Raw genomic sequence first — 15,771 nt, forward strand, 5'->3', positions numbered from 1 at the left:
GTCACCTACACTATCAACTTCTTATAGCCACCAACTCATATGTCACACAAGCATATAAGTTCCACATAATCTTCTAATAGGGTTCTTGGATCTCATTATCATAACCTTTATCATACATATCATTCACGTTATCAAGAAAAACTAATGAAAAAAGCTTGAAAATTTTAAGTTTTAACGATAAGGACATAATAAAGGGTAAAGTGAATAATACCATTATTAACTTTTTAATGTAAAAATGTGATTTTTCGTTATCAGAAATTTTTCGTTAAAGTTCCTTATAAAATAAAAAGAAAAGGCTTATATCATAACATTTTTTAATGGAGTATGATTCTCTCTCTCCTATTCGCATTTCTTTCCCTCCTCTCCTCTCACATATTATTTTTTATCTTATTGTCTTTATAAAAAAATCAATATAAGATGTTAACATGACTAATAAGAAAGAAGGAAAGAGAAGAAAGATTAAGAGGTGAGAAAATTCTCTTCATGAATGAATTCCCTGCATGGAGGTTAGGAAAGAACGGATAAGACTAAATTAGTCATAATTGGATAATGATTAAAAGTGTAAGGAGATTATCAAATTAGCACGTGGAAGATTCCCTTGCCAATTTGCGTTCACACCACTTCAATAGGGAAAGATCCCATCCTAAACCCTTTCACACTAGACTTTCTTATTTAGTTTGGTGGCAGTTCAAGGTCATAATAGTTGGTTTCAGATCACGATTCCAAGTTATTAGCAACATAAAATGTTAAATTATACGTGAAATGGTATTACTTTTTTATAACATTAACAAACATATTATATATGTCGTTTACATCAAGATTTGATAGTTAATCCTAACCTTTACAATTTACTTTTTATAATCTAATTAATTGATGTCTTTTTAATTAAAGGTTATATTAATACTTATCATCTATCAGACAGATGATTGAAAAACCAAAGATTAGAAGCTCATTCCTATTAGCCATGTTGCCACAATAGTTAAAATTGACTTGAAACATAAGTATTAATGAGGACTACACATATCATAGTGCGCATGAAATAAGATTAATTTTATTTTTATTATTTAAAAAAAAATAAAACAGAGTTAGAATCAAACTTTTATCCTAGATGCTGTAAATAAATGACAAATAAACAAGTGTTTTACAAATTGTACTAAACTATCTCCCATTCTTATAACTAATAATACTAAATGAATTGGCATCATAATTTGACCTACTTTTGTAAATAAATGGCATACTATTATTTGTTATTAGTTGGAACCAACCCCAAAAGAGGCACAAAGTCCCAAAGATGATGATGGTAAAGAGGTCAAACTCCCACTACCAGCCACGTAGGACAACATGTCATCCAACGTGGCAACAAATTAGGTTTGACTCTCCTCTCTTAAAAGCTTGATCTTTTTCCGTTACCTTACTATCTTTCCCCCCACCACCTTGTTAATAATTAATTTCCCTCAATCCTCATCCCTTCGTGGTGTATATATAACACAAACTACACCTCTCCATTTGCTCACTAATATTATTCCGTTCATACAAAAGAAAAACAAGACCAGATGGGAAATTGCATAAGGCATGAATCGTCTATGTGGGCAGGAGAGGATTGGGGGTGTCTAGCAAATGGAATGAACGGTGACAGTTATTGCGATGCTGATCAAGCGAACATAAAGATCATGAAGAGGAAGAAGAACCAGATTGAAGAAGCAAGCCAGAGGGATTCATGTTGTTCTACAACAACAACAACTCGTAACAGTAGTAAAATTGGTGCAGCAACAAAGGTGAAGGTCAAGATCACAAAGAAGCGGTGGGAAGAGTTGTTGGGAAAGGTGGAGTTTAAGCAAACGTCAGTTGAGCAGGTTTTGGCTCAGTTGATTAGGGTTAGTGATGGCTATGAGACCCAGTTGCAAAGGTCTTGGAGGCCTGCTCTTCAAAGCATTCCTGAGGTCAATTAATTTTGCCTTTAGTATATGTTAATTATGTGGTTTTTGTTAATATACATGTTCCAAAGGGAATATCAAAGGGGGGGATGTGGAGAAGAGTAATTAGCAATTTCTTAACATATTTTGTTCAATATTAACGTACATACTCTAGAATTCAGAAAGAAAAGAAAAGCCCCAAAATTTTGTTTTGCCCCTCTCTCTATCTTGGTGATACAAGGAGGAGGGCAGCCCTAATCCCCTCATGGCTAGCTCTGCCTCAATTATGGAAAAATAACTTACATGCAACGAGTTTACTATTATTAAGACGTCTTGATCTAATAATGCAATGTCAAATGAAATAAAATTTACATATTGAACTATTGGATCGAAATGCCACAGACGACATTGAGCCCGTTCAATGCACTTCATTCTCCTCCATAGATATAGCTAGGATGCATTTCTAACCATTTCATTATGAGAAAGAGCCTCCTCTTAATTATAAAAGGGACCCAACAACTATCTTTGCTACAAGAGCAGGTGGCTGTGAGTAATTGTGACCATTTTAATGTGGTAAAATTCCTCAACAGATTGTTAGAGCAACTTCAACGTTGTAAAGGCCTCCTAGGGCAACTCACTATTGAATAGCCTCCAGTGAATAGTAACTGCGTTTTGCATCTCCATCCCTTAAACTAAATAGTCATGGCAATAGGCAATATATATTAGTATTTTTTTTATTTTATAAAATAATATAAACTAATTTTATTTGTAATTTCAAATAAGATTTTTAATCGTTCTCGTTGCGCCACGTGTCATTATCCGAAAAGACAATTTTTGGTGATAGATTTCGATAAGATATTTATCCAATGCCACCATGCCACGTGTCGTTACCTTTTCAAAATCGTTGAGGATAGATTTCTGATAAGATTTTTAACCAATCACGTCGCGCCACGTGTCACAATCTGTTTACAATCTTTGAGGATAGATTTCGATTAGATTTTTAACGAATGACGATATGCCACGTGACATTATCTAGAACTTAATCATTTCTTTTTCCTCCATATAACCCGTCATCCATCCTAAGAAATCACACACCAAAATCAAAATCTTTATCATTATTCATAGTTTCTGCTTCCTTCTTACAATGTCTTCTTCAAGAATGTTGTGGGAAATCGATAAGCAAGAGAAAGAATTATTTAAGCAAGGGGAAGAAAGGTTCAATCTCTAGGTGGGCGAAAATGTGATGGAAGAGGAAGAGGATGACGATGAGGATGGGGAGCGTAGAAGGAGAGATGACGAAGCAAGAAGCCAAGAAGCCAAACAGCCTCACATTCCCATCGAGTCATCCAAGTTGCGGCTCAAATATGCAGGCTCAGCCGTTCCGCAAACATTGATAGAAGCAGGCAACGATGAGGTACAAATCTCTTGGACGATTTTGTTTTGTCCGAAACAGTGCATTCCCTGATACGTACTTTAGACGTCGTTTTAGAATGGAAAATATTTGAGAAAATATGAAATTGTGGTGTAAGGTAGAAGATAATGAGAAGGTATTTATAGAAAAGTAAAATCAATTTTTTTAAAATTTTTAAAATTTTTTTTCGGATTTTTTTAATTAATTTTTAACATGTTTTATTAACTTAATTAATTTCTACTGTTGGATTAAAAAAAAATTGAAATTGAACCCTCCAGATTGTGCCACGTGGCACAACTGTAACATTTCAGAATTTTTAAATGTGATTTTTTATTTATTTATAAAGGCGAATAACGTGGATCGTTGATCTCAAATCCAACGGCTCTCGTTGTGCCACGATATCTAACCGTTGTCGGTAGGTTTGAATTTTTTTTTTACTGTTGGAAATCCAATGGTCCAAATAAGGTATCCGTTGAAATCCAATGGACGACGTCACACCACGTGCCCCACAACGGTAACAATTCAGAAGTCTGGCACCGCGGGCCCCACCGACTGCAAAGCTGTCGGTGACGCGCCCCCACATGCACGTGAAGGACATGCGTCTGACGCAAATTTTTTTAAATCTTGGCCTGACGTCACCCTGATGTCACCTTGACGTCAGTCTTGCATCACCTGATTCTCAGGCTCTTCGGCCACCGATTGGAGCCGAGCCTCTCACTTGGGCCCCCCTCAGTCCACACACCCGCATAGGCTGGAGCTTGCAGCTCTGACTATTGGGTTGGAAAAATGGATAGTCCATCGGGCTACTCCTCCCGCTGGAGTTGCTCTTAAAGATTAAACCCAATAAAAGATTAAAGAAAGTTGCTTAGAAGGAATAGTAAAAAAAGGCCCAAGACAATCCTCAAAACTAAGTATATGATTCCTTATCAAACCTATTACTATACTAGTACAACTAAAGCACTGGTTTGATTAGGAAACAAAATGCTCTTTGTACTGTTTATTGACAAAAGAATACTCCATATCAGTAAGACTTGCAGACTTACAGTCGTCTAAAACTTGTAAAATGGAGTATTGTTATAAATCACATCGATGCCCGCATCTCTAATAGGGACGAGTACCCCACGCATGCAAATAGAAACATTCTTCTTATAAAAAGGCTTGCTCTGTCTGAACCCAAGTCTAAAGTCAAGAACCCACATTGGACTATTCTATGCCAACAAAAGTACTTACTGTCTAATCAAATTGACTTAAGGGAAAAACACCGAATAACCTCACTTATTGTGGTAAAAAAAAATTCGCTTATCGATCTCAAATTTTATTTAGAGATCATTTGATATAGGCGTCTCAGTTTTGAATTTTCTAGATCAAATATCCATGTTTTTTAGTGATTTAATTAAACTTTTTTTTGTCATAATTTTGATGCTATATGCATATTATACTGTAATAAATTTCTTATAATCTAGCCTTTTGATTACACTCTCCTCCGTTAGAGATAATTGTAAAAAAAAAAATAAAAAGGTTGGTTAGATTCAATTTATTTTCACAATAATGCTACAATTTAAGATATTTTCTTTCCAAAATAGTTTAAAATGTTTTTAAATCCCCCAAAATCAAACATACCAAAATAAGTTTTTCTTTTAGTACGTTAAGAGAATAAAAAATATACCAATACACAACGTGTACAAAATAAAACATACCAAAATAAAAATAATATACCAATATTAACAATGTATTAAATCAAACGTACCAAAATTGCAAATAAACGTAACAATTAATGATTTTTGTAAATTCAAACTTATCCGCAGATAATATATACGTAATGTATTATACCTAATAATAATTCGTCAACAACTATACTTAAAAAAACAGCAAAAAAAATATAATTTCATAAAAAATTTGAAAAAAATTACACGGAGCTTTTATTTAACATAAGATTTTTTTGGATCATTTTATGACCAAAATGCTCCTGAAGTTTGATGTATTTTCAACTTGGATCCACTCTAAAACCAACCTTATGAATCCACAAAAATCCCATTTTATCCACTACCTCCATGCCTACTTCAATGGCATTGAGCCAACAACCAACAATGGCAAAAATGGCATTCTCGGATTCTTGTTTTTTCGATATCCGGATTGGGATCATCAGTTCGTAAAGGTCAGTTTCAAAGATCAACCTTCATCTCCTCCAAAATGCCCCATGTTTTCGACTCTAAAATCGTCACATCACTCTGAGCCAAACGCACATCGTTTTAGTTTTGGACTCAAAACACATCTTATTTAGGGATATGTCATCCACACAGCACTTTACCTTTTCTTGTCGAAGAGATATTGGACTTGGTATGACTCTAGGTCACCACTCACCGCATCTACTTTGATCAATGTGAGGAAGAAATTCCGTAAGACTTTTGTATGTTTTCCAAACATTTAAGTTGGTTGTAAGAGGAAACATACAAACACAACTGCAGTCGATTCAAAACTTCATAATGCATGCAATATAAGAAATTTGAAATCTCACGATTCATTTTATTGTCCACTCGACATATTTAGAGCCCAAAGTGACCAAAAAATAAAAAAATATAGATACAGTTAACCCAAATATATGCATTCAAAGGACTCGGTGAGAGCCCAAAGTGAGAAAGAGCACATCTTCGGATTCTTCCCCATCACGCCGCTCTCAGCCCGCCAAAAATAAAACATAAAAACCCAAAAAAGGAAATTTTATTTTGGAATCCCTCCAATTTTTCCAAATTCAAAACCCGCCCTATAAGTCCCAGTCTTCCAGTCTCACCCATTTTCCATCTCCCTCCAATTTTCAATACCCAAAATCCATCTTCCCGATTTCTCTCCATGGCCGACTACGAGCCTCCATCATTCTCTCTCGGACTCGACCTAGGTTTTGATTCGCAGCTCCAACCAGCTGCCGCGAACCACTCCACACCCACCGCAGCTGCAAACCCTTCGCGAGGTTCCAATGCCCATACACCCGTTGAGGTAGATGAGGAGTTCGAGCCTCAAATCACGGGCCTGGATCCAGATCCTGGGTCCCGACCCGGCCGACCGCTCAAGCGGCTCAAGAGAGGGGTGGCTGAGAAGCGGGAACCTACGCCGGCGACGCCGTGTCGTAATGTTGACGACGATATCGAAGATTTCTCTCCTGGGGAAGATTTTGTTCAAGGTAATGATAAAGATTTATCATTTTTGTTTGTTTAGGGTTAGCTGGAAATGGGAAGAGAATAAATGTGTGATCTTTTATGCAGTATTTGATAAAATTGAGAAAGAAAATTGGGGAAATAATGTTAATTGTTTGCAGATGCTTAGGAGAATGAAGTAATTGTAAAGGAAATATTTTTTGTTTCATTTCACTTTCAATTTCGAAGGAACAGACATGGAATGTAATTAGGAAGTTGTTAACTGGAAGAAAGTAGTATTTTTTGTTAGATTTGCAGATGTAATGTAACGGGTTTTTTGTTGATGTGGTGAGGGGCCTTTTTGCAAAACTTATGGTTTTTGGTGATTTGGGAATTAGGGTTGTGCGCAGTATGAACTTTGAGATGGGATAATGGTTAATTATGGTTGAAATTGAAATGCATTTTAGGGGTAGCGTCATAAATAGGGATTTTATTTGGTAAATTTGTAGTTTCGAGAAGAGGGTTTAGTTAAACCTGTGGGTTGGTAAATAGTGTTCATTGTAAGTTGTTTGTAAGCAGCACAAGCAAACACATTGAACAATCCTTGGCATAGCTGGTTAAGTTCTGTGTTTGGCAATGTAAGCTTGGGCTTTTTCTTTGGTTGGTTTATTGTTGTTGCTGCTGCTAGGCTGCTATAGGATTTGCTTCAGAAGATATTGGGTGTTTTGATTTTCATGTGGTGCTATTAGGAGTGTTTGTTTAGTAGCATAATAAGATATTTTGCCAGGAAGGTCCAACTTTGCGCATAATCTTTAATCTGATTCATATTGAGGTTTTGAGCTTTCTCTCTCATGTGTGTGTGTGTGGTGTATCTGCTTCATAAAAAATGTATTAAGGTTAACAGTTGCTAAATTTATAGCAGATGTGCATCCGTCAACACAATACCATACTGTATCTAGTAGTTCAAAGGTCCTATTACGTGGAAGTGGGGTTTTAACCTCTCAATCATCCTGCCATAGCATGGGAAGGAAAAGGAAACCAGTTTCAGATGTCTCAGCTTCTGTGAGTCTGGAGGAAAGCCACAAAGGATTCATGTTTCCGAAGTTAACTGCCAGTCCTCTTCGAAGGTTCCAATTAATTGATTCCGATTCTGATGATCCTTCACCCAGTGAAAGTGTGAGCAGGGTTAATTGTGATGTTGATGCATCCTCAAAGAAGCAAAAGTATAGTTCTGCCCATGCTGCAACTACTAGCGAAACAAAGAAGAAATCTTCTATGAGTATGCCTGTAGATGTGGATTTATGGAAAGATTTCAGTCCGATCAAGAAGTTTAGCATTCCAACACCTGCTTTAGATGAGGTATGTAAGGAGTACCTGCGATCTGGAAAGGATAAGTCTGCTCAGAACTTTGAGAGGATTTCATGTTTACATACCAATGAGAATTTTCATGAAACAATGCCTGGTGGCCAAGATTTTGAACAACTCTGGAATATGGCTGATCCCCTTCCACCCGCTCATCGTTACTTTTTTCATGATGATCCAAAGATTCGGAAATTAGTCTGCAGTCGCTTGCCGAATTTTTTCCCACTCGTTAACATCAGAGGAAATCAGCAGTGGTGCATCAGTAATTGATTACATGTGAGCACTTCTTTTTCAGTTGTTTCTAGTTTTTTTTTAACTTTCTTTTTAGTTATGTCATGATATGTTTGTCTTTGTCACTTCAGGGGTCAGTTTAGCAATGGAGATGCTTCAAAACAGAGAGTGAGTCAGAAGATTGACCTTGAAAAAAGCTCTAATAGGCAAAGAAATAAATCAAACGTACCAAGTGTTGAAGATGCTTCTGGAAGCTGGGTGAACCCAAAAGATGGTAAACTAGCACAGAAAGTTAGTGTCAATAAAAGCTCAAAAAAGGGAAGAATTAAGTCAGGAAAATCAAATGTTGGAACAGTCGAGCATGCTTCTGGAAACTGGGTGGAACCCAGAAGCTGCGTCAGTACAAAGCGGGTTCAAGCAAATGCTCAACCTTCTAGTCAATGGGATGCGTTTGGTGGAAGTGGGCAAGCTGCTGGTTATTGGTATACCGGCCCTGGTGGAAGGAAGGTATGTTACACTGCATATTACTGATTTGATTTTTATGGATCTTATGTTAATTTCAATTCACAGGTCATTGAGGTTCTAAAATTTGACGCTGGATTGTTAAAACATACGCATTTATGCTTACAATCTCCGAAGTAACACTGCTAAAGTCGTACATTTTCTTATTGTTGCATTACTGAAGAAGGTGAATGATATCGGCGGATGCTTTGGTTATCACATTTCCAGATTTGACGGGTATCATTAATTGCAAGTGTCAACGCGTAATTTGGGTTTCCGCTTGAAGCTTTCTCATAGAACTAGGAAACCAGAATTTGATATTGCTGGTGAAATTTCATATGATCCTTATGTAGGCATTCTTATCCGCAGTCACGTGGATATAACTGACTTGGCATTTTAGTTACAAACTGTCTGTTGCGTCTCTGACATTATTGATGTGTGCATCTCTCTTCCTTTATATAATGCTCTTGTTGATGTCGCCAGGTTTATCGTTGCAAAACCGGGCAGGAATTGAGTGGTTCGGCAGCCTACAGACAGTATAAGAAGGTACCTATAAATCCGTCCATGCTTCTCCACGTTTCATTCTTCTCTTAATGCAGCTCACACATTTGTACATTTCATCGACAGGAAAGTGGACGTTCTGTGCAAACCAAAAAACCAAAACCAAAACCAAAAAAGAAAAATGTTCCCAAGAAGAGGTGAGGCTGACAGTTAATGACCATGTACCAAAAGTATTTCTGTACCATTTCTTGTCCATAATTTTACTATCCGGAATCTTCATTTACTCTTTGTGTGAACGTTTATTTCCGGAAATAAAAAAGAGATATTTGTGTTTTCATAACTTGGGATCTACATGTAGATTACATTCCTTTTTGCTATTAAGATAATACTTTTGAATCATTGCTCTCGCTCGAGTAATAATTAATTACAACAAATTAGTTTTATGACGGAACTCTAATTGTTAAGATTTTGCAGTTAAGCCATTGAGATTAGTCTAGGTCGTGATAATGAATTGGAAAATCTTTAGGATTACACTAGGTCATGAGTATGATTCCCTCCATTTTGGTAAAAAATAAAATAAAATAAAATAAATAATAATAATTCTATCGCCGTAATTTTTAGGGAAATGTTTTTATATCAATTAACAAAGATGTGAAGAAGAAAAAGAGTGAACCATTTCTGCTCATGGATTGGGCGCTTTCCAAGCTTCCGTTTCAGCTCATAAAGTGTGACAATTAGCGTCTTCGATCACCAGGTCCGCGGTTACATGTTCACTACGTACGAACCATTTCGGTGACTTAATCCATTGCCATGGGCTGCTGCAACTCAATATGACAAGCTGTCAAACACGGCAATAACTTACCTATCACATGTTTTATACCCCTCTCTCTCGCTTTCGTCACATGATTAGCGATGTGATGGAGGGAGAGAGGGGAACACAACACAGGATACATAAGTTCCTCATCTCAAACACGGTAACAATAGGTTTATATTCAAGCATCCTAAATCTTCCAATCATGAAGGTACAAGAAGTCTATTTGCTGCATGACAAATGCACATAACAAAGCAATTCATCGGGTACAAGGGAGACAATATTTCTGCTCTTGCTTTCGGAATACTTGCTTTCCCTAAAAAATAAAACCCACAAAAATAACAGGAAAACAGTCCCTGAAGAAAACCTCTTATACAACATTTGATGCTCTAAAACAAAAAGCACTCGCAAACACGGTCAGGACTCAGGACTAGCAAAAACCATGGATTATGTTACCAACAAAGTGTTCAAATGACCGTTTCAAGCGCTTGGGCAATATATGCTGCGTATTACTAACTTCATGAGACCTCATCAGTTTGCTCAAATGATAGAAGCCCTGGATCTGAATAAATGGTTGCATCTCCTGAAATGATTAGAGCAGCATGATTAGTTTCTAGAGATTGAAAACCAAATGGAACAGCAACAACACGGTAGGAATTAAGTGAATCGAGGAACCAGCAGCAAACTAGGGAAATGCGTAGAAGTTGCTGTAGTGCAAAAGAAGGAACAAGTTACCCCAATCAAACAATCATAAATACTCCCCATATCATTTGTTTCTTATTTAACCCATCAAGCTGAGGATATATTAGATGCTACCACCAGGTTAGATACATTTTCAGAAAGGATTGATTTGGCCAAACAACTTATTGATCTTGCAGTCCTACATTTATAAGCTCTTCACATACCATGTTGACAAAATTAAGAACATTAAAATGAACATGGAGCATTATAATTGAAGTCAAGTCGGAAACTAGGAAGTGCAAGAGTATTACGAGTTCAATTCCTCACTCCTGCTCTTAATGTCATTTGACCATAAGATTGGGTCAACATTCTTTGGCAACGAGTCTTGTTGTTGGTTTTTCTTCCTAAGCCACTGCTCCACTTTATTGCACTCATTAACAATCTGAAACATGAAAAGTCAATCGCAGAAGAAAATATAATAGTCACATTTATATGAGGTATAAGTAACTAACTGATTTCACAGCCATCCGGTAATCCCCAATGCACTTTAATAGATCTCTTGTAGCTTGCAATCTTGCTTCCTCTTGTTTATATCGGTTCTCAATTGGATCTACCAGCTAGAATTATCAAATAGACATCAACAATGGAGAAAGATAACCGGAATTAAATTCTCAAATTTCAAGAAGTGGAGAAAACCTTCTGAAGATCTTCCAGCTTTGAAGTATAAGCATCTTCTGTTTCATCTTCTCCATCATCATAAAGCCATTCCTCTGTCTGCTGCAGGCTCCTGGAGATGCCCTCCCTCTCTTGATCACTTGCAAAGCTTTGATATGTGTTGAGAAGCTATTCACATGCATGTCCTTATGTTAAAAAGCCAGCCATTGGCAAAAAGTGGCAGCATGAACTAAACGATCTACGAGAGTCTGACTAAGCTATGGTCAAACAAGCTCAGGTATGGATAATGACACAAACAGAGATACAACAATAAGGGACTGATTTTTTGCCCAAAGATATATAGAACTGATTATCATCGCATGCTATAGAACAGTTCAAAATTGTTTGCTTAAAGAAACTATAGAGTAGTCACAAAGCTTAAATCCTAATATTACTAGTTGCAGTGTTCCCCTTGTGCATTTCGGTCTTTGTCACACCCACACCATGAAAACCAAATCTTTGAGTTGGCAATATTTACTCCCAGGCCACATGGGGATTAAAACCATTCTGGTATTAGAAGTAGAATGTCAGTGCTATGTCCTTATAATGCTTCAAAAAGGCATAAGTCAAACCACGGCAAAGTGTTTGAGCAGGCAAAGCCAAAGCAAACATGATGGAAAGATAATACAGGCTATACCTTAGTTTGCATCTCATAGACATAAGACTCCAACGCATTCTTTTTGTCTTTGATTTGTTCCATAATTCTGTCCCATTGAGCTAACTGGAGTTCTTTTTCTTGAGCTTCTGAAAGTTCAGCCTTGGTCATTCCACCATATATACTTTCACTAACAGGTATCTCTAGCCTCCTGGTGGCTTTTTTGTTTCTTTTAGCCTCACCCTGAAATTGTGGATATCTTTCAACAAGTTTACATCTGCTCCACAAACTTCAAACAACTGAATTTGACAGGAACTTTGCAAAACCAAAATAGTATGCATTGCATATTAAGTATAAACGACAAGATTACTGTAGATTAACTATAAGGGAATTATCGCATTTATTCAAAATTTGGATTTATCTCTAGTTTTTCCAGCATGAAATAAAGGAAATAAATAAGAACTAAATTATGAGGGAGTGCATTTCTGTAACTTATGAAGTTGGAAACAAACTTACACCAGTATGTGAAGAGTTGTGCTGCGTACTGCTTTCTTCAAATCCATCTGCAACTGCCCCAGTATAACCAGAAGCAGTTACACAATCAATGTCCATTGGTTCCATTGTTGAACCGGCAAGACCCCTTGTAGAAGAGTCATCTCCGTGATCTTCCATCACCTAAAGCCATTATAAGATTTATGCCACAAAACTTTCGACCAAAAAAAAAGTACCACAAAACAGTGATCCTAGGAAACCAGTAAATGACAAAGTAGATATTGTCAGGAAATAAAAAAGATTTACTTACCATAGCTGATTCAACAGAGACAACACCGTGGAGATCTAACACAAATTTAACTTTAACCATTGTTCTTTCGCCATGGGAGCATTGGAAAGGGCCAATCTACATAAACAGCAGCCCTTATTGAGGAAGTAACATTAATCCAATTAAATAAAAGGTATTTTCATTGCAAGGTAAGCCAAAACAAAAGGATCTAAATGACATTTTCATTGAGCAGATAGTAAATCTTTTTAATTGGGGTAAATCTTTTTAGTTGGGTTTTGTTGAAATCTCTCTCCCTCTAATGCCCACACATAAACATTTAATTGTTTGACATGTCAAATACTGGAGTCGTCTCCCCCAAGTGTTCTATAAATTGTCTAACTAAAAAAATCATAGAAGATTTTACATCATCCTAAATTCTTATAGAGGCTTCAAAGATTAGACATTGAACTTAGTGCTCAGTGGTAACATGATTGCCCTTGATTTACCTTCACTTCTCTATGTGGTCATCCTTTCTACACATTTTTATCATGCATCCCCACCAACAAAATTCTTAGTGTCACATATTCCCCTCTCCCACCCCACTGGAAAAAAGGGAATGAAGAGCATAGAATATTACCGTAAAACAACAAATGTCAGGAGAAGCGCCAGCAGGCACTTCACTGGGATTATCATAGAATGCTTTCAAATGAAATAAACTGCTTCGTTGAAACGTCAGTACTTTAACACTTGGAATGGGTTGGCATTTTGGAAACAGGATGTCACTTGTCCCTGTGCAAATTGGAGCTTCATCTACTAAGAGTGCTATTGAGAAAGGAATTGAGTCTTGAACCTGCATATAGATCCGGGAAAACCATTACATACGTTGTGGGCAACTATCCAGATAGCAAAGACGTCTCACATATGTGTCTACGTTTTACAATTAAAGCCACAAGTTTGTGCTTTGTTGTCGGTAGGGGTTTTTGGAATGCACATCAATTCGAGAATGAGTAAGCAGTCGATACCTTCAATCAATAAAAATCAATTATAAAGCAAACATTAATCCTTTTTTAAGGTGGTCCCTAAGCCTAAGTTTTGTGAGAGGCATTGTCATACTCTCAAATTTCAAAAGAAAAAAAAAGAACCGAAAGAAGGGAGGGAGGGGGGAAGAAACTCATCTCTTGTTCTATATGTGCATTGCATAGAACAGCATAGTATTACTGATGCATTGCATATGAACAAATATATCATGGTATTCTTAACTGAAAGTAAAGCACTGTATTTGTGACCATGAATTGAAAGTTTCAAAATACAAACCTCATATTCTCCGACTCGAAAAACAGGACTGAGCATTGCACATTGAAGAGCACATCCACGTGCTACACACTCACTCGCATTCAGCGTCCGGCCGGGTTCTTTCCCGAACACAGAAGCTAATATTCTAGCAACCGCTGGAATCCTAGACCCTGACCCGACAAGCTCCACAGAATGAATCATATCAGCAGTCAAACCTGCATCAGCTAGAGCCTTGCTACAAGGAACACCAATCCTCTCCAACAAACCTGAAGCCAGCATCTCAAAGTCTCCCCTTTGAATAAATCCCCTGACATCTTTTTCATCCATTAAGCACTCAATATTAAGAGGTGCCTCCGCATTCGCACTCAACACTTTCTTCAGCTTCTCACATGCTGCCCGTAGCCTGATACTTGCCTTGACATTAGAGTACACATCAATTCTGTACTGCTCCTTGAACTGATCAGCAAAATGATTAAACAAGACCTCATCGAAGTCTCTCCCTCCCAAGCTTCTGTCAAAAGTATGAGATAGTATCTTCATTTGCCAAGCCTCAAATGACGCAATAGAGACCTGTGTATCACAGTGACCAATGTCAATAAATGCCACATAAGTTGGACCAGAAGTTGAGAAATCTGTTTTGTAAATCCCATAACCAAGAGCAGTTGCAGTACAGTCATGCATCAATCTCAAAGGCTTCAACCCAGCAACTGTGGCAGCATCCAAATATGCACGTCTTTGCAAGTCTGTAAAGTACGATGGAATACCAATCACACAATCTGAAATGGGCATTTCCTGATTCTTCTCTATTAGATCTTTCAAATGTGCAAAAAGCATTGCTGTAACTTGAACCGGCGTAAATGTATGAGTTGCGCCCAAGTACTTCAAATGAATCAAAATGCCACCATCTGGAGCTTCAGAAGTTTCAAAGGGCAAAATTCGAAGGTCATGTTGAACATCAGGCTCAGTAAATTTTCTACCAATCAGTCTCTTCACCTGAGACACCGTAGATTTCGGGTTCATCATTGCAGAGGCAGCACCAGCAGACCCCAGAAACCTCTGCTTCTCACCAAAACAAACCACAGCTGGGGTTTCACGTTTCGATTCATCATTCAACAAAACATCAACTCCCCGTTGCTTCACGACCGCAATTACACAATTCTCATTTCCAACATCAAACCCCACCACACTCATGTTTAACTAAATTTCGAAACGAAACTACCGACACCAATTAAGTTCCACAAAACCTACAATTCAATCCCAACACTGCAAAGAAGAAAAAAGATCACAGAAATGTGAATTCAATTTACTTCAAACAAGCTTTCACTAACAAATGCTTAAACATTTTTATTAATAACTGCCGTTATACGTTTATCAAATTCCTAAACCCAGCTAAATTTAGCCATCAGTACATTTCAATTTTCGAAATCTGAGGATCCAGGGACTCAAAATTCCATCAGGATATTTAATTTTCCTTCAATTTTCCCAGAAACCAAACAAAATTCAAACGTCAAATATTTCAAAAGCAAATTCGCAAAGTACTACCAAAATCTGCACAGAAATGATGAATTGAGCAGGCTGAGGAAGGTGATTGCAGTACCTGTTTGAGAAACGACGTTCCGGAAAGAAACAGAAGAAGATCACCATGAAATTGGGTAATTTCAGAGAGAAGAAGAAACTATTAACAAAACTGTAGAAACTTAAGAACTAAGGAAAATGAAGCACGAAGAATTTGAGAGAGAAAGAATGAGAGCTGATTTCATATCAGTAAAGTTGTTACAACTGTTGATCTTCTAGCTATATATAGAAGCAAGGTAAACTTAATGACTAAGCAAGCTTCTAAATAGCTTATGCTACAAGATTGTGACACATG

The 15,771-nt window shown here is 37.2% G+C and overlaps 3 protein-coding genes across 6 annotated transcripts; 2 read left to right on the plus strand and 1 right to left on the minus strand.

Moving 5' to 3' along the window:
* Positions 1-1,430: 1,430 nt before the first annotated feature.
* On the plus strand, positions 1,431-2,098 carry LOC103943834. The gene has a single exon (XM_009354193.3). It carries the CDS (start codon positions 1,554-1,556, stop codon positions 1,947-1,949), a length of 396 nt encoding a protein of 131 aa, XP_009352468.2. The 5' UTR covers positions 1,431-1,553; the 3' UTR covers positions 1,950-2,098.
* A 3,898-nt stretch (positions 2,099-5,996) lies between these two features.
* LOC103943803 lies at positions 5,997-9,387 on the plus strand. Its single transcript, XM_048587440.1, has 5 exons — positions 5,997-6,499; positions 7,372-8,083; positions 8,177-8,552; positions 9,030-9,092; positions 9,174-9,387. The coding sequence occupies exons 1-5, from the start codon at positions 6,172-6,174 to the stop codon at positions 9,246-9,248; spliced, it is 1,554 nt and encodes a 517-aa protein (XP_048443397.1). The 5' UTR covers positions 5,997-6,171; the 3' UTR covers positions 9,249-9,387.
* A 677-nt stretch (positions 9,388-10,064) lies between these two features.
* LOC103943813 (heat shock 70 kDa protein 16) lies at positions 10,065-15,661 on the minus strand. 4 transcript variants are annotated; one of them, XM_048587433.1, is made up of 10 exons: positions 15,499-15,660; positions 13,923-15,164; positions 13,246-13,458; positions 12,651-12,746; positions 12,365-12,523; positions 11,891-12,091; positions 11,236-11,382; positions 11,052-11,156; positions 10,851-10,959; positions 10,065-10,441 (listed from the first exon to the last, which is right to left on the minus strand). In XM_048587433.1, exons 2-9 carry the CDS (start codon positions 15,090-15,092, stop codon positions 10,855-10,857), a joined length of 2,196 nt encoding a protein of 731 aa, XP_048443390.1. In that variant the 5' UTR covers positions 15,093-15,164; positions 15,499-15,660; the 3' UTR covers positions 10,065-10,441; positions 10,851-10,854. The 4 variants fall into 4 exon arrangements, with proteins under 4 accessions (XP_048443390.1, XP_009352450.2, XP_048443389.1 ...); XM_009354175.3 differs by having other exon boundaries at positions 10,851-10,981; XM_048587432.1 differs by having other exon boundaries at positions 10,851-10,981; positions 15,444-15,658.
* Between the last annotated feature and the right edge of the window lie 110 nt (positions 15,662-15,771).

The sequence above is a fragment of a genome, unplaced genomic scaffold, assembly GCF_019419815.1.
Source record: "Pyrus x bretschneideri cultivar Hongxiangsu unplaced genomic scaffold, Pyrus_bretschneideri_v1 Contig267, whole genome shotgun sequence".
NCBI classification, from domain to species: Eukaryota; Viridiplantae; Streptophyta; class Magnoliopsida; order Rosales; family Rosaceae; genus Pyrus; species Pyrus x bretschneideri.

Coding starts and splice junctions, on each gene's coding strand:
- LOC103943813 (XM_009354175.3), bottom strand. CDS start 15,092: ATGAGTGTGGTGGGGTTTGATGTTGGAAATGAGAATTGTGTAATTGCG. Junction 12,524..12,650: donor TCTCTGTTGAATCAGCTATG/GTAAGTAAATCT, acceptor TAATGGCTTTAG/GTGATGGAAGATCACGGAGA. Junction 12,092..12,364: donor ACAACTCTTCACATACTGGT/GTAAGTTTGTTT, acceptor CCACAATTTCAG/GGTGAGGCTAAAAGAAACAA.
- LOC103943834 (XM_009354193.3), top strand. CDS start 1,554: ATGGGAAATTGCATAAGGCATGAATCGTCTATGTGGGCAGGAGAGGAT.
- LOC103943803 (XM_048587440.1), top strand. CDS start 6,172: ATGGCCGACTACGAGCCTCCATCATTCTCTCTCGGACTCGACCTAGGT. Junction 6,500..7,371: donor TGGGGAAGATTTTGTTCAAG/GTAATGATAAAG, acceptor CTAAATTTATAG/CAGATGTGCATCCGTCAACA. Junction 8,553..9,029: donor CCGGCCCTGGTGGAAGGAAG/GTATGTTACACT, acceptor TGATGTCGCCAG/GTTTATCGTTGCAAAACCGG.